General features: G+C 32.7%; 1 protein-coding gene across 1 annotated transcript in view; it reads right to left on the bottom strand.

Annotated features, from left to right (window-relative positions):
• kif1ca (kinesin family member 1C, a) overlaps window positions 1-21831 on the bottom strand; it is a 134924-nt gene that overhangs the window by 55404 nt on the left and 57689 nt on the right. Inside the window, 7 exon segments of the mRNA XM_031791496.1 lie at window positions 2561-2644; window positions 3443-3537; window positions 6048-6127; window positions 6227-6302; window positions 17425-17504; window positions 20648-20898; window positions 21070-21218. Of these exon segments, the coding sequence (XP_031647356.1) occupies window positions 2561-2644; window positions 3443-3537; window positions 6048-6127; window positions 6227-6302; window positions 17425-17504; window positions 20648-20898; window positions 21070-21218 (815 nt within the window).

The raw sequence follows: 21831 nt of genomic DNA, 5'->3' as shown, positions 1-21831 counted from the left end.
GTAGTAGTAGTAGTAGTAGTAGTAAGTAGTAGTAGTAACAGTAGTAGTTGTAGTAGTAACAGTAGAAGTAGTAGTAGTAACAGTAGAAGTAGTAGTAACAGTAGCAATAGTAGTAGTACCAGTAGTAGTAGTAGTAGTAGTAGTAGTAGTAGTAACAGCAGTAGTAGTAGTAACAGCAGTAGTAGTAGTAGTAGTAACAGTAGTAGTTGTAGTAGTAACAGTAGTAGTTGTAGTAGTAGTAGTAGTAACAGTAGTAGTAGTAGTAGTCGTAACAATAGTAGTAGTAGTAGTCGTAACAGTAGTAGTAGTAGTCGTAACAGTAGTAGTAGTAGTCGTAACAGTAGTAGTAGTAGTAGTAACAGTAGTAGTTGTAGTAGTAACAGTAGTAGTAACATTAGTAGTTGTAGTAGTAGTAACAGTAGTAGTAACAGTAGTAGTAGTAGTAGTAGTTGTAGTAGTAATAGTAACAGTAGTAGTTGTAGTAGTTGTAGTAGTAGTAGTAGTAGTAGTAACAGTAGTAGTTGTAATAGTAATAGTAACAGTAGTAGTTGTAGTAGTTGTAGTAGTGACAGTAGTAGTAGTAGTAGTAACAGTAGTAGTTGTAGTAGTAATAGTAACCGTAGTAGTTGTAGTAGTAGTAGTAACAGTAGTAGTAGTAGTAGTAGTAGTAACAGTAGTAGTTGTAGTAGTAATAGTAACAGTAGTAGTTGTAGTAGTTGTAGTCGTAGTAGTAGTAGTAGTAACAGTAGTAGTAGTAATAGTAACAGTAGTAGTTGTAGTAGTTGTAGTCGTAGTAGTGACAGTAGTAGTAGTAGTAGTAGTAACAGTAGTAGTTGTAGTAGTAATAGTAACCGTAGTAGTAGTTGTAGTAGTAGTAGTAACAGTAGTAGTAGTAGTAGTAGTAGTAACAGTAGTAGTTGTAATAGTAACAGTAGTAGTAGTAGTAGTAGTAATAGTAACAGTAGTAGTTGTAGTAGTTGTAGTCGTAGTAGTGACTGCAGTAGTGGTGGAAATAGTGAATCGCTATAAAGGATGACTAAATGATTTCCACTGGAAAATCCAATCTCATCTCATATAGTTTAACAGTTGAACTCAAAGTGATGAGTTCGAAGTGGAAGTAGTAGTTGTAGTAGTAATAGTAACAGTAGTAGTTGTAGTAGTTGTAGTCGTAGTAGTAGTAGTAGTAACAGTAGTAGTAGTAATAGTAACAGTAGTAGTTGTAGTAGTTGTAGTCGTAGTAGTGACAGTAGTAGTAGTAGTAGTAGTAACAGTAGTAGTTGTAGTAGTAATAGTAACCGTAGTAGTAGTTGTAGTAGTAGTAGTAACAGTAGTAGTAGTAGTAGTAGTAACAGTAGTAGTTGTAATAGTAACAGTAGTAGTAGTAGTAGTAGTAGTAATAGTAACAGTAGTAGTTGTAGTAGTTGTAGTCGTAGTAGTGACTGCAGTAGTGGTGGAAATAGTGAATCGCTATAAAGGATGACTAAATGATTTCCACTGGAAAATCCAATCTCATCTCATATAGTTTAACAGTTGAACTCAAAGTGATGAGTTCGAAGTGGAAGTAGTAGTAGTAGTAGTAGTAGTAGTAGTAGTAGTAGTAGTAGTAGTAGTAACAGTAGTAGTAGTAACAGTAGCAATAGTAGTAGTAACAGTAGTAGTAGTAACAGTTGTAGTAGTAGTAGTAGTAGTATAGTAACAGTAGTAGTTGTAGTAGTCGTAGTAACAGTAGTAGTTGTAGTAGTAACAGTAGTAGTAGTAGTAGTAACAGTAGTAGTAGTAACAGTGGTAGTAGTAGTAACAGTAGCAATAGTAGTAGTAACAGTTGTAGTAGTAGTAGTAGTAGTATAGTAGTAGTACCAGTAGTAGTAGTAGTAACAGTAGTAGTAGTAGTAGTAACAGCAGTAGTAGTAGTAGTAACAGTAGTAGTTGTAGTAGTAACAGTAGTAGTTGTAGTAGTAACAGTAGTAGTAGCAACAGTAGTAGTAGTAGTAGTAGTAACAGTAGTAGTAGTAGTAGTAGTAGAAGTAACAGTAGTAGTAGTAGTAGTAACAGTAGTTGTAACAGTAGTTGTAACAGTAGTAGTTGTAGTAGTAGTAGTAGTAGTAGTAGTAACAGTAGTAGTAGTAGTTGTAGTAGTTGTAGTGGTAATAGTAACAGTAGTAGTAGTTGTAGTAGTAGTAGTAGTAGTAGTAGTAGTAGTAGTAACAGTAGTAGTTGTAGTAGTAATAGTAACAGTAGTAGTTGTAGTCGTAGTAGTGACTGCAGTAGTGGTGGAAATAGTGAATCGCTATAAGGATGACTAAATGATTTCCACTGGAAAATCCAATCTCATCTCATATAGTTTAACAGTTGAAAAGTGATGAGTTCGAAGTGGAATTCCACACAGTTCTTGGAGGTCAATTTGAATGCTTTTCATTTCGCCAGGTGTGCTGCTGTCTGCTCAGTGTGTCACAGGATGAGGTTTACAACACCAGTAAACAGAACATTCCACATGAAAGTGGTAGATGTAGTATTTTACACACACACACACACACACACACACACACAGAGGAGTGTGTACCTTGTTTTAGCACCAGCGCTTCTGTGATCTGTTTCCCATTGACATAAGTCTCTGCCCCCTCCAGAGGTTCCAGGGTTACTATGACTACACATGCGAGCGCACACACACACACACACACACACACACACACACACACACACACACACACACACACACACACACACACACACACACACACACACACACACACACACACACACACACACACACACACACACACACACACACACACACACACACACACACACAGACAGAGAGAGAGAGAGAGATGTTTTAGAACTAGCAAACAATGTCCAACTCCAGAAAAGGCCCTTCAATAAATGTTTCAATGTTCACCAAACACTGGAACAATAAAGGTTTCAATGTTCACCCAACACTGAAACAATAAAGGTTTCAATGTTCACCCAACACTGGAACAATAAAGGTTTCAATGTTCACCCAACACTGAAACAATAAACACTTTTAGAATTGACACTTGTCTGGTTCCTTCCACTTAAATAACCAATATGACAACACACAGGTACTAGAGGAAGTGTATGAAACACACACACACACACACACACAGACACACACATGGTAGTGGAGAGTGGAGGGTGAGGAGGTCTCAGGAAACGTGAGTGTGGAATGAGGATGGCATCACCATGGAGACGCAAGGGAATGTTGTCGTAGAAACGATACCTGACAGATTTCCCGGCAAACTTTTCCAGACGGAGAGAGACAGAAAGAATGTCACTACCCCACACACACACACACACACACACACACACAAACTGCCCCCCCCCCCCCCCACACACACACACACACACACACACAACAACCCAAATGTGTCCCCAACCATGCAAACGCTGAAATACGTTCCTCCAAACACACACACAGTCTTACCCTCTCCTTGGTGGTTGGTGTGACTGTAGAAGACACAGTGTTGTTCCTTGATGAACTGACCAGAGAGTCTGATGTCCACATCCTGTTGACCAACCCTGGGGGAGAATAATATGATATTACATCACTCAGTCTGATATCCTGTAGACCTGAACCGGGGCCAGTATTGTAGACCTGAGCCGGGGCCAGTATTGTAGATCTGAACCGGGGCCAGTATTGCAGACCTGAACCGGGGCCAGTATTGTAGACCTGGGCCAGTATTGCAGACCTGAACCGGGGCCAGAATTGTAGACCTGGGCCAGTATTGTAGACCTGAACCGGGGCCAGTATTGTAGACCTGGGCCAGTATTGTAGACCTGAACCGGGGCCAGTATTGTAGACCTGAACCGGGGCCAGTATTGTAGACCTGAACCGGGGCCAGAATTGCAGACCTGAACCGGGGCCAGAATTGCAGACCTGAACCGGGGCCAGGATTGTAGACCTGAACCGGGGCCAGGATTGTAGACCTGAACCAGGGCCAGGATTGTAGACCTGAACCGGGGCCAGGATTGTAGACCTGAACCGGGGCCAGGATTGTTGACCTGGGCCAGTATTGTAGACCTGAACCGGGGCCAGGATTGTAGACCTGAACCGGGGCCAGGATTGTAGACCTGAACCAGGGCCAGGATTGTAGACCTGAACCGGGGCCAGGGTTGTTGACCTGGGCCAGTATTGTAGACCTGAACCGGGGCCAGGTTGTTCACCTGGGCCAGTATTGTAGACCTGAACCGGGGCCAGGATGTTCACCTGGGCCAGTATTGTAGACCTGAACCGGGGACAGTATTGTAGACATGGGACAGTATTGTAGACCTAAACCGGGGCCAGTATTGTAGACATGGGACAGTATTATAGACCTAAACCGGGGCCAGTATTGTAGACATGGGCCAATATTGTAGACCTGGGCCAGTATTGTAGACCTGAACCGGGGCCAGGATTGTAGACCTGAACCGGGGCCAGTATTGTAGACCTGGGCCAGTATTGTAGACCTGGGCCAGTATTGTAGACCTGAACCGGGGCCAGGATTGTAGACCTGAACCGGGGCCAGTATTGTAGACCTGAACCGGGGCCAGTATTGTAGACCTGAACCGGGGCAGTATTGTTGACCTGGGCCAGTATTGTAGACCTGAACCGGGGCCAGGATTGTAGACCTGAACCAGGGCCAGGATTGTAGACCTGAACCGGGGCCAGGATTGTAGACCTGAACCGGGGCCAGGATTGTTGACCTGGGCCAGTATTGTAGACCTGAACCGGGGCCAGGATTGTAGACCTGAACCGGGGCCAGGATTGTAGACCTGAACCAGGGCCAGGATTGTAGACCTGAACCGGGGCCAGGGTTGTTGACCTGGGCCAGTATTGTAGACCTGAACCGGGGCCAGGTTGTTCACCTGGGCCAGTATTGTAGACCTGAACCGGGGCCAGGATGTTCACCTGGGCCAGTATTGTAGACCTGAACCGGGGACAGTATTGTAGACATGGGACAGTATTGTAGACCTAAACCGGGGCCAGTATTGTAGACATGGGACAGTATTATAGACCTAAACCGGGGCCAGTATTGTAGACATGGGCCAATATTGTAGACCTGGGCCAGTATTGTAGACCTGAACCGGGGCCAGGATTGTAGACCTGAACCGGGGCCAGTATTGTAGACCTGGGCCAGTATTGTAGACCTGGGCCAGTATTGTAGACCTGAACCGGGGCCAGGATTGTAGACCTGAACCGGGGCCAGTATTGTAGACCTGAACCGGGGCCAGTATTGTAGACCTGAACCGGGGCAGTATTGTTGACCTGGGCCAGTATTGTAGACCTGGCCCAGTATTGTAGACCTGAACCGGGGCCAGTATTGTAGACCTGAACCGGGGCAGTATTGTAGACCTGAACCGGGGCAGTATTGTAGACCTGAACCGGGGACAGTATTGTTGACCTGGGCCAGTATTGTAGACCTGAACCGGGGACAGTATTGTAGACCTGAACCGGGGCCAGTATTGTAGACCTGAACAGGGGCCAGTATTGTTGACCTGAACCAGGGACATTATTGTTGACCTGGACAGGGGCCAGTATTGTTGACCGGGGCCAGTATTGTAGACCTGAACCAGGGACATTATTGTTGACCTGGACAGGGGCCAGTATTGTTGACCGGGGCCAGTATTGTTGACCGGGGACAGTTTGTCGACCGGGGCCAGTATTGTTGACCGGGGCCAGTATTGTTGACCGGGGCCAGTTTGTCGACCAGGGCCAGTATTGTTGACCGGGGCCAGTATTGTTGACCGGGGCCAGTTTGGTGACCGGGGGCAGTATTGTTGACCTGAACCGGGGCCAGTATTGTCGACCGGGGCCAGTATTGTCGACCGGGGCCAGTATTGTTGACCGGGGCCAGTATTGTTGACCTGAACCGGGGCCAGTATTGTCGACCGGGGCCAGTATTGTTGACCGGGGTCAGTATGTTGACCGGGGCCAGTATTGTAGACCTGAACCAGGGACATTATTGTTGACCAGGGCCAGTATTGTAGACCGTGGTCAGTATTGTTGACCGGGGCCAGTATTGTTGACCGGGGCCAGTATTTGAACTAACCTGGTGACTCCCTCCTTGATGTAGTACAGCAGACATTCTGACATCAGAGGATCCTCATTCAGATTCACCAGGTGGGGAGTCTGGAACACACACAGACACAACATGATCACACAGTTACCAGATTAGATAGATTAGAGTGTGTGTGTGTGCATGCATAGGTGTGTGTGTGTGTGTCGTACCCCTTTAGGAGAGAACACCCCTAATGTTCCTCCATCTTCTTTAATGGACACTCCCATCTCAGCCAGCAGAGACTCTCTGGGGGGTCACATAAAGACAACATCTATAATACAACATCTATAATACAACACAACATCTATAATACAACCTCTATAATACATCTATAATACAATACAACATCTATAATACAACATCTAAAATACAATACAACATCTATAATACAATACAACATCTAACACAATACAACATCTATATACAACATCTATAATACAACATCTATAATACAACATCTATAATACAATACAACATCTAACACAATACAACATCTATAATACAACATCTATAATACAACATCTATAATACAACACAACATCTATAATACAACATCTATAATACAACACAACATCTATAATACAACATCTATAATACAACATCTATATACAACATCTTTAATACAATACAACATCTATAATTACAATACAACATCTATAATACAACATCTATAATACAACATCTATAATACAACACAACATCTATAATACAACATCTATAATACAACATCTATAATACAACATCTATAATACAATACAACATCTATAATACAACACAACAACTATAATACAACACAACATCTATAATACAACATCTATAATACAACATCTATAATACAATACAACATCTATAATACAACATCTATAATACAATACAACATCTATAATACAACATCTATAATACAACATCTATAATACAACATCTATAATACAACATCTATAATACAACATCTATAATACAATACAACATCTATAATACAACATCTATAATACAACATCTATAATACAATACAACATCTATAATACAATACAACATCTATAATACAACATCTATAATACAATTACAACATCTATAATACAAAATCTATAATACAATACAACATCTATAATACAACATCTATAACACAACGTCTAACACAATACAACATCTATAATACAACATCTATAATACAACACAACGTCTAACACAATACAACATCTATAATACAATACAACGTCTAACACAATACAACATCTATAATACAATACAACATCTATAATACAACATCTATAATACAACATCTATAATACAACATCTATAATACAATCCAACATCTATAATACAATACAACATCTATAATACAACATCTATAATACAATACAACATCTATAATACAATACAACATCTATAATACAACATCTATAATACAATACAACATCTATAATACAATACAACATCTATAATACAATACAACATCTATAATACAACATCTACAATACAACATCTATAATACAACATCTTATAATACAACATCTATAATACAACACAACGTCTAACACAATACAACATCTATAATACAATACAACGTCTAACACAATACAACATCTATAATACAATACAACATCTATAATACAACATCTATAATACACATCTATAATACAACATCTATAATACAATACAACATCTATAATACAATACAACATCTATAATACAACATCTATAATACATACAACATCTATAATACAATACAACATCTATAATACAACATCTATAATACAATACAACATCTATAATACAATACAACATCTATAATACAATACAACATCTATAATACAACATCTACAATACAACATCTATAATACACATATATAATACAATACCAACATCTATAATACAACATCTATAATACAATACAACATCTATAATACAACATCTATAATACAACATCTATAATACAACATCTATAATACAACACAACGTCTAACACAATACAACATCTATAATACCAATACAACGTCTAACACAATACAACATCTATAATTACAATACAACATCTATAATACAACATCTATAATACAACATCTATAATACAACATCTATAATACAATACAACATCTATAATACAACATCTATAATACAACATCTATAATACAACATCTATAATACAATACAACATCTATAATACAACATCTATAATACAACATCTATAATACAATACAACATCTATAATACAACATCTATAATACAACATCTATAATACAACATCTATAATACAACATCTATAATACAACATCTATAATACAATACAACATCTATAATACAACATCTATAATTCAACATCTATAATACAACATCTATAATTCAACATCTATAATACAATACAACATCTATAATACAATACAACATCTATAATACAACATCTATAATACAACATCTATAATACAACACCTACAATACAATACAACATCTATAATACAATACAACATCTATAATACAACATCTATAATACAACATCTATAATACAACATCTATAATACAACATCTATAACCAAAATCTATAATACAACATCTATAATACAACATCTATAATACAATACCACATCTATAATACAACATCTACAATACAAAATCTATAATACAACATCTATAATTCAACATCTATAATACAACACAACATCTATAATACAACACAACATCTATAATACAATACAACATCTATAATACAACATCTATAATACAATACAACATCTATAATACAATACAATATCTATATTACAACATCTATAATACAATACAACATCTATAATACAACATCTATAATACAATACAATATCTATATTACAACATCTATAATACAATACAACATCTATAATACAACATCTATAACACAACATCTATAATACAATACAACATCTATAATACAATACAATATATATATTACAACATCTATAATACAATACAACATCTATAATACAACATCTATAATACAACATCTATAATACAACATCTATAATACAACATCTATAATACAATACAACATCTATAATACAACATCTATAATTCAACATCTATAATACAATACAACATCTATAATACAATACAACATCTATAATACAACATCTATAATACAACATCTATAAAACAATACAACATCTATAATACAATACAACATCTATAATACAATACAACATCTATAAAACAATACAACATCTATATACAATACAACATCTATATACATACAACATCTAAAATACAATACAACATCTATAATACAACATTATAATACAATACAACATCTATAATACAACATCTATAATACAATACAACATCTATAATACAATACAACATCTATAATACAACATTTCAAATACAACATCTATAATACAATACAACATCTATAATACAATACAACATCTATAATACAATACAACATCTATAATACAACATCTATAATACAATACAACATCTATAATACAACATCTATAATACAATACAACATCTATAATACAACATCTATAATACAATACAACATCTATAATACAATACAATATCTATATTACAACATCTATAATACAATACAACATCTATAATACAACATCTATAATACAATACAATATCTATATTACAACATCTATAATACAATACAACATCTATAACACAACATCTATAATACAACATCTATAATACAACATCTATAATACAACATCTATAATACAATACAACATCTATAATACAATACAATATATATATTACAACATCTATAATACAATACAACATCTATAATACAACATCTATAATTCAACATCTATAATACAACATCTATAATTCAACATCTATAATACAACACACCATCTATAATACAACATCTATAATACAACATCTATAATACAACATCTATAATACAACATCTATAAAACAATACAACATCTATAATACAACATCTATAATACAACATCTACAATACAACATCTATAATACAATACAACATCTATAATACAACACACCATCTATAATACAACATCTATAATACAACATCTATAATACAACATCTATAATACAATACAACATCTATAATACAACATCTATAATACAACATCTACAATACAACATCTATAATACAATACAACATCTATAATACAACATCTATAATACAATACAACATCTATAATACAACATCTATAATACAACATCTATAATACAACATCTATAATACAACATCTATAATACAACATCTATAATACAATACAACATTTATAATACAACACAACATCTATAATACAACATCTATAATACAATACACCATCTATAATACAACATCTATAATACAACATCTATAATACAACATCTATAATACAACATCTATAATACAACATCTATAATACAATACGACATCTATAATACAACATCTACAATACAACATCTATAATACAACATCTATAATACAACATCTATAATACAATTCAACATCTATAATACAATACAACATCTATAATACAATACAACATCTATAATACAACATCTACAATACAACATCTATAATACAACATCTATAATACAATACAACATCTATAATACAACATCTATAATACAACATCTATAATACAACATCTATAATACAACATCTATAATACAATACAACATCTATAATACAATACAACATCTATAATACAATACAACATCTATAATACAACACAACATCTATAATACAACATCTATAATACAATACAACATCTATAATACAACATCTATAATACAATACAACATCTATAATACAACATCTATAATACAATACAACATCTATAATACAACATCTAAAATACAATACAACATCTATAATACAACACATCTATAATACAACACAACATCTATAATACAACATCTATAATACAACATCTATAATACAACACAACATCTATAATACAACATCTATAATACAACATCTATAATACAACATCTATCATACAACACAACATCTATAATACAACACAACATCTATAATACAACATCTATAATACAACATCTATAATACAACATCTATAATACAACATCTATAATACAACACAACATCTATAATACAACACAACATCTATAATACAATACAACATCTATAATACAATACAACATCTATAATACAACATCTATAATACAATACAATATCTATATTACAACATCTATAATACAATACAACATCTATAATACAACATCTATAATACAACATCTATAATACAATACAACATCTATAATACAATACAATATCTATATTACAACATCTATAATACAACATCTATAATTCAACATCTATAATACAACATCTATAATACAACATCTATAATACAACATCTATAATACAACATCTATAATACAATACAACATCTATAATACAACATCTATAATTCAACATCTATAATACAATACAACATCTATAATACAATACAACATCTATAATACAACATCTATAATACAACATCTATAATACAACATCTATAATACAACATCTATAATACAACATCTATAATACAACATCTATAATACAATACAACATCTATAATACAACATCTATAATTCAACATCTATAATACAATACAACATCTATAATACAATACAACATTTATAATACAACACAACATCTATAATACAACATCTATAATACAATACACCATCTATAATACAACATCTATAATACAACATCTATAATACAACATCTATAATACAACATCTATAATACAACATCTATAATACAATACAACATCTATAATACAACATCTATAATTCAACATCTATAATACAATACAACATCTATAATACAATACAACATCTATAATACAACATCTATAATACAACATCTATAAAACAATACAACATCTATAATACAATACAACATCTATAATACAATACAACATCTATAAAACAATACAACATCTATAATACAATACAACATCTATAATACAATACAACATCTAAAATACAATACAACATCTATAATACAACATCTATAATACAATACAACATCTATAATACAACATCTATAATACAATACAACATCTATAATACAATACAACATCTATAATACAACATTTCAAATACAACATCTATAATACAATACAACATCTATAATACAATACAACATCTATAATACAACATCTATAATACAATACAACATCTATAATACAACATCTATAATACAATACAACATCTATAATACAACATCTATAATACAATACAACATCTATAATACAATACAATATCTATATTACAACATCTATAATACAATACAACATCTATAATACAACATCTATAATACAATACAATATCTATATTACAACATCTATAATACAATACAACATCTATAACACAACATCTATAATACAACATCTATAATACAACATCTATAATACAACATCTATAATACAATACAACATCTATAATACAATACAATATATATATTACAACATCTATAATACAATACAACATCTATAATACAACATCTATAATTCAACATCTATAATACAACATCTATAATTCAACATCTATAATACAACACACCATCTATAATACAACATCTATAATACAACATCTATAATACAACATCTATAATACAACATCTATAAAACAATACAACATCTATAATACAACATCTATAATACAACATCTACAATACAACATCTATAATACAATACAACATCTATAATACAACACACCATCTATAATACAACATCTATAATACAACATCTATAATACAATACAACATCTATAATACAACATCTATAATACAACATCTACAATACAACATCTATAATACAATACAACATCTATAATACAACATCTATAATACAATACAACATCTATAATACAACATCTATAATACAACATCTATAATACAACATCTATAATACAACATCTATAATACAACATCTATAATACAATACAACATTTATAATACAACACAACATCTATAATACAACATCTATAATACAATACACCATCTATAATACAACATCTATAATACAACATCTATAATACAACATCTATAATACAACATCTATAATACAACATCTATAATACAATACGACATCTATAATACAACATCTACAATACAACATCTATAATACAACATCTATAATACAATTCAACATCTATAATACAATACAACATCTATAATACAATACAACATCTATAATACAACATCTACAATACAACATCTATAATACAACATCTATAATACAATACAACATCTATAATACAACATCTATAATACAACATCTATAATACAACATCTATAATACAACATCTATAATACAATACAACATCTATAATACAATACAACATCTATAATACAATACAACATCTATAATACAACACAACATCTATAATACAACATCTATAATACAATACAACATCTATAATACAACATCTATAATACAATACAACATCTATAATACAACATCTATAATACAATACAACATCTATAATACAACATCTAAAATACAATACAACATCTATAATACAACACATCTATAATACAACACAACATCTATAATACAACATCTATAATACAACATCTATAATACAACACAACATCTATAATACAACATCTATAATACAACATCTATAATACAACATCTATCATACAACACAACATCTATAATACAACACAACATCTATAATACAACATCTATAATACAACATCTATAATACAACATCTATAATACAACATCTATAATACAACACAACATCTATAATACAACACAACATCTATAATACAATACAACATCTATAATACAATACAACATCTATAATACAACATCTATAATACAATACAATATCTATATTACAACATCTATAATACAATACAACATCTATAATACAACATCTATAATACAACATCTATAATACAATACAACATCTATAATACAATACAATATCTATATTACAACATCTATAATACAATACAACATCTATAATACAACATCTATAATTCAACATCTATAATACAACATCTATAATACAACATCTATAATTCAACATCTATAATACAACACACCATCTATAATACAACATCTATAATACAACATCTATAATACAACATCTATAATACAACATCTATAAAACAACACAACATCTATAATACAACATCTATAATACAACATCTATAATACAACATCTATAATACAACATCTATAATACAACATCTATAATACAACATCTATAATACAACATCTAAAATACAATACAACATCTATAATACAACATCTATAATACAATACAACATCTATAATACAACATCTATAATACAACATCTATAATACAATACAACATCTATAATACAACATCTATAATACAATACAACATCTATAATACAACATCTATAATACAATACAACATCTATAATACAACAGCTATAATACAATACAACATCTATAATACAACATTTCAAATACAACATCTATAATACAATACAACATCTATAATACAACATCTACAATACAACATCTATAATACAACATCTATAATACAACACAACATCTATAATACAACATCTATAATACAATACAACATCTATAATACAACATCTATAATACAATACAACATCTATAATACAAAATCTATAATACAATACAACATCTATAATACAACACACCATCTATAATACAACATCTATAATACATCTATAATACAACATCTATAATACAATACAACATCTATAATACAACATCTATAATACAATACAACATCTATAATACAACATCTATAATACAATACAAACATCTATAATACAACATCTATAATACAACATCTATAATACAACATTATATACAATACAACAACTATAATACAACATATTCAATACAACAACTATAATACAACACCAATAATACAACACCAATAATACAACATCTATAATACAACATCTATAATACAACATCTATAATACAACACAACATCTATAATACAACATCTATAATACAACATCTATAATACAACACAACATCTATAATACAATACAACATCTATAATACAACATCTATAATACAACATCTATAATACAATACAACATCTATAATACAACATATTCAATACAACAACTATAATACAACACCAATAATACAACACCAATAATACAACATCTATAATACAACATCTATAATACAACATCTATAATACAACATCTATAATACAACATCTATAATACAACATCTATAATACAACATCTATAATACAACATCTATAATTCAACATCTATAATACAACATCTATAATACAACATCTATAATACAATACAACATCTATAATAACACATCTATAATACAACATCTATAATACAACAACTATAATTCAACATCTATAATACAATACAACAACTATAATAACACATCTACAATACAACATCTATAATACAACATCTATAATACAATACAACATCTATAATACAACATCTATAATACAACATCTATAATACAACATCTATAATACAACATCTATAATACAATACAACAACTATAATACAACATATTAAATACAACAACTATAATACAACACCAATAATACAACACCAATAATACAACATCTATAATACAACATCTATAATACAACACAACATCTATAATACAAAATCTATAATACAAAATCTATAATACAAAATCTATAATACAACATCTATAATACAATACAACATCTATAATACAACATCTATAATACAATACAACATCTATAATACAACATCTATAATACAACATCTACAATACAACATCTATAATACAACATCTATAATACAACATCTATAATACAACATCTATAATACAACATCTATAATACAACATCTATAATACAACATCTATAATACAACATCTATAATACAACATCTATAATACAACATCTATAATACAATACAACATCTATAATACAATACAACATCTATAATACAACATCTATAACACAATACAACATATAATACAACATCTATAATACAATACAACATCTATAATACAACATCTATAATACAACACAACATCTATAATACAATACAACATCTATAATACAACATCTATAATACAACATCTATAATACAACACAACATCTATAATACAACATCTATAATACAACACAACATCTATAATACAACATCTATAATACAATACAACATCTATAATACAACATCTATAATACAACATATTCAATACAACAACTATAATACAACACCAATAATACAACATCTATAATACAACACCTATAATACAACATCTATAATACAACATCTATAATACAACATCTATAATACAACATCTATAATACAACATCTATAATTCAACATCTATAATACAACATCTATACATACAATCTATAATTCAACATCTATAATACAACATCTATAATACAACATCTATAATACAATACAACATCTAATAATAACACATCTATAATACAACATCTATCATTCAACATCTATAATACAATACAACAACTATAATAACACATCTCAATACAACATCTATAATACAACATCTATAATACAACACAACATTATAATACAATACAACATCTATAATACAACATCTATAATACAATACACCATCTATAATACAACATCTATAATACAATACAACATCTATAATACAACATCTATAATACAATACAACATCTATAATACAACATCTATAATACAATACAACATCTATAATACAACACATCTATAATACAACACAACATCTATAATACAACATCTATAATACAACATCTATAATACAATACAACATCTATAATACAACACAACATCTATAATACAACATCTATAATACAATACACCATCTATAATACAATACAACATCTATAATACAACATCTATAATACAACATCTATAATACAACACAACATCTATAATACAACATCTATAATACAATACAACATCTATAATACAAAATCTATAATACAAAATCTATAATACAACATCTATAATACAACATCTATAATACAAATCTATAATACAACATCTATAATACAATACAACATCTATAATACAACATCTATAATTAACAACATCTATAATACAACATCTATAATACAACATCTATACACATACAATATCTATAATACAATACAAACATCTATAATACAATACAACATCTATAATACAACATCTATAATACAATACAACATCTATAATACAACATCTATAATACAACATCTATAATACAACATCTATAATACAACATCTATAATACAACATCTATAACACAATACAACATACAATACAACATCTATAATACAACATCTACAATACAAAAAAGCAACTGTCCTCACTCTGTTCTCTCACTCTCCCCCTCTCTAGCCTTCACTCTCCCCCTCTCTACCTTCACTCTCCCCCTCTCTAGCCTTCACTCTCCCCCTCTCTCACCTCTCATGTCGTATAGATTCAGTCTTCCTCAGTTTCTCCTCCCATGTCTCGTTCAGCTCAGCAATGATCTTCTCAGTCTCCTAGACAACCCATCATAACTCAGAATCAGACACAGGAAACTAAACCAGGAGACTATTAGAGACAGAAGTCTAGGACAGTAAACTAAACCAGTAGACTATTAGAGACAGAAGTCTAGCACAGTAAACTAGTAGACTACTAGAGACAGAAGTCTAGAACAGTAAACTAGTAGACTACTAGAGACAGAAGTCTAGAACAGTAAACTAGTAGACTACTAGAGACAGAAGTCTAGAACAGTAAACTAGTAGACTACTAGAGACAGAAGTCTAGAACAGTAAACTAGTAGACTACTAGAGACAGAAGTCTAGAACAGTAAACTAGTAGACTACTAGAGACAGAAGTCTAGAACAGTAAACTAGTAGACTACTAGAGACAGAAGTCTAGAACAGTAAACTAGTAGACTACTAGAGACAGAAGTCTAGAACAGTAAACTAGTAGACTACTAGAGACAGAAGTCTAGAACAGTAAACTAGTAGACTATTAGAGACAGAAGTCTAGAACAGTAAACTAGTAGACTACTAGAGACAGAAGTCTAGAACAGTAAACTAGTAGACTACTAGAGACAGAAGTCTAGAACAGTAAACTAGTAGACTACTAGAGACAGAAGTCTAGAACAGTAAACTAGTAGACTACTAGAGACAGAAGTCTAGAACAGTAAACTAGTAGACTATTAGAGACAGAAGTCTAGAACAGTAAACTAGTAGACTACTAGAGACAGAAGTCTAGAACAGTAAACTAGTAGACTACTAGAGACAGAAGTCTAGAACAGTAAACTAGTAGACTACTAGAGACAGAAGTCTAGAACAGTAAACTAGTAGAGACAGAAGTCTAGAACAGTAACTAGTAGACTACTAGAGACAGAAGTCTAGAACAGTAAACTAGTAGACTATTAGAGACAGAAGTCTAGAACAGTAAACTTGTAGACTACTAGAGACAGAAGTCTAGAACAGTAAACTAGTAGACTATTAGAGACAGAAGTCTAGAACAGTAAACTAGTAGACTACTAGAGACAGAAGTCTAGAACAGTAAACTAGTAGACTATTAGAGACAGAAGTCTAGAACAGTAAACTAGTAGACTATTAGAGACAGAAGTCTAGGACAGTAAACTAGTAGACTACTAGAGACAGAAGTCTAGAACAGTAAACTAAACCAGGAGACTATTAGAGACAGAAGTCTAGGACAGTAAACTAGTAGACTACTAGAGACAGAAGTCTAGTACAGGAAACTAGTAGACTATTAGAGACAGAAGTCTAGAACAGGAAACTAGTAGACTACTAGAGACAGAAGTCTAGTACAGGAAACTAGTAGACTATTAGAGACAGAAGTCTAGAAACAGTAAACTAAACCAGGAGACTATTAGAGACAGAAGTCTAGAACAGTAAACTAAACCAGGAGACTATTAGAGACAGAAGTCTAGCACAGTAAACTAGTAGACTACTAGAGACAGAAGTCTAGAACAGTAAACTAAACCAGGAGACTATTAGAGACAGAAGTCTAGGACAGTAAACTAAACCAGTAGACTATTAGAGACAGAAGTCTAGCACAGTAAACTAGTAGACTACTAGAGACAGAAGTCTAGAACAGTAAACTAGTAGACTACTAGAGACAGAAGTCTAGAACAGTAAACTAGTAGACTACTAGAGACAGAAGTCTAGAACAGTAAACTAGTAGACTACTAGAGACAGAAGTCTAGAACAGTAAACTAGTAGACTACTAGAGACAGAAGTCTAGAACAGTAAACTAGTAGACTACTAGAGACAGAAGTCTAGAACAGTAAACTAGTAGACTATTAGAGACAGAAGTCTAGAACAGTAAACTAGTAGACTACTAGAGACAGAAGTCTAGAACAGTAAACTAGTAGACTACTAGAGACAGAAGTCTAGAACAGTAAACTAGTAGACTACTAGAGACAGAAGTCTAGAACAGTAAACTAGTAGACTACTAGAGACAGAAGTCTAGAACAGTAAACTAGTAGACTATTAGAGACAGAAGTCTAGAACAGTAAACTAGTAGACTACTAGAGACAGAAGTCTAGAACAGTAAACTAGTAGACTACTAGAGACAGAAGTCTAGAACAGTAAACTAGTAGACTACTAGAGACAGAAGTCTAGAACAGTAAACTAGTAGAGACAGAAGTCTAGAACAGTAAACTAGTAGACTACTAGAGACAGAAGTCTAGAACAGTAAACTAGTAGACTATTAGAGACAGAAGTCTAGAACAGTAAACTAGTAGACTACTAGAGACAGAAGTCTAGAACAGTAAACTAGTAGACTATTAGAGACAGAAGTCTAGAACAGTAAACTAGTAGACTACTAGAGACAGAAGTCTAGAACAGTAAACTAGTAGACTATTAGAGACAGAAGTCTAGAACAGTAAACTAGTAGACTATTAGAGACAGAAGTCTAGGACAGTAAACTAGTAGACTACTAGAGACAGAAGTCTAGGACAGTAAACTAAACCAGGAGACTATTAGAGACAGAAGTCTAGGACAGTAAACTAGTAGACTACTAGAGACAGAAGTCTAGTACAGGAAACTAGTAGACTATTAGAGACAGAAGTCTAGAACAGGAAACTAGTAGACTACTAGAGACAGAAGTCTAGTACAGGAAACTAGTAGACTATTAGAGACAGAAGTCTAGAACAGGAAACTAGTAGACTACTAGAGACAGAAGTCTAGTACAGGAAACTAGTAGACTATTAGAGACAGAAGTCTAGAACAGTAAACTAAACCAGGAGACTATTAGAGACAGAAGTCTAGAACAGTAAACTAAACCAGGAGACTATTAGAGACAGAAGTCTAGGACAGTAAACTAAACTAGTAGACTATTAGAGACAGAAGTCTAGCACAGTAAACTAGTAGACTACTAGAGAAGAAGTCTAGTACAAGAAACTAAACTAGTAGACTAGTAGAGACAGAGGTCTAGTACAGTAAACTAAAGTAGTAGACTATTAGAGACAGAAGTCTAGAACAGTAAACTAGTAGACTATTAGAGACAGAAGTCTAGAACAGTAAACTAGTAGACTACTAGAGACAGAAGTCTAGGACAGTAAACTAGTAGACTACTAGAGACAGAAGTCTAGTACAGTAAACTAGTAGACTACTAGAGACAGAGGTCTAGGACAGTAAACAGATATGGTTCATACCTCCAGTCTCTCAGCCACCTCCTCTTTACTGATGGTCTCAACAAGCTCCTCCCCTTCAGCAAAGTCCGCCGTCATGTGATCAGTCATGTGATCAGCGTCTCCGTCAGGTGTGGAGTCTTCGTCAGGGGCGGAGTTAGAATCTTGGGCAGGGTTCTGTGGGGCTTCTGATTGGCCGTTAGCGGTGATTGGCTGGTGGGTTGGCAGGCCTGTGGGGGAGGAGCCCAGAACACTGTTGTTGTTCACCTCTCCACCTGAGAGAGACAGAGATAGACAGACAGAGATAGAGAGATGGGTCAGAGCTCTGTGTGTTTGTTACCTGTTACAGCCAGTAGTTCAGACAGCCCCTGTTAGAACAGCAGTGTTTGTTACCTGTTACAGCCAATAGTTCAGACAGCCCCTGTGAGAACAGCAGTGTTTGTTACCTGTTACAGCCAATAGTTCAGACAGCCCCTGTGAGAACAGCAGGTCTCTCAGTCTGTTGACTTCTTCTTTCAGTTCTCTGATCAGTCTGGCGTTGGGATCCTCATTGATTATAGCATTACACCTGATCTGCTTGGCACGGTCCGCATACCTAGAGAGAGAGACACATGGAGACTGAAAGTTATATTAGGAAAATTATAACTTTGCAATCTGAATATTTTCCTTGGTGCCCCAACTTCCTAGTTAATTACATTTACCTGATTAGTTAATCACGTAATAATAATTACAGAGAATTGATTTGATAAACTAACCGTCTTCAGTTTCATGATGCCAAAGACACGTGGAGACCGACAGACAAGACACGTGGAGACCGACAGGCACGTGGAGACCGACAGACAAGACACGTGGAGACCGACAAGACACGTGGAGACCGACAGACACGTGGAGACCGACAGACACGTGGAGACCGACAGACAAGACACGTGGTGACCGAGAGACACGTGGAGCCCGACAGACAGGCACGTGGAGACAGACAGACAAGACATGTGGAGACCGACAGACAGGCACGTGGAGACCGACAGACAAGACACGTAGAGACCGACAGACAAGACACGTAGAGACCGACAGACAAGACACGTAGAGACCGACAGACAAGACACGTAGAGACCGACAGACAAGACACGTAGAGACCGACAGACAAGACACGTAGAGACCGACAGACAAGACACGTAGAGACCGACAGACAAGACACGTAGAGACCGACA

Source organism: Oncorhynchus kisutch, linkage group LG16, assembly GCF_002021735.2.
Source record: "Oncorhynchus kisutch isolate 150728-3 linkage group LG16, Okis_V2, whole genome shotgun sequence".
NCBI classification, from domain to species: Eukaryota; Metazoa; Chordata; class Actinopteri; order Salmoniformes; family Salmonidae; genus Oncorhynchus; species Oncorhynchus kisutch.
The sequence above is the reverse complement of the archived record's forward strand: the minus strand, read 5'-3'. Positions and strand labels throughout refer to the sequence as shown.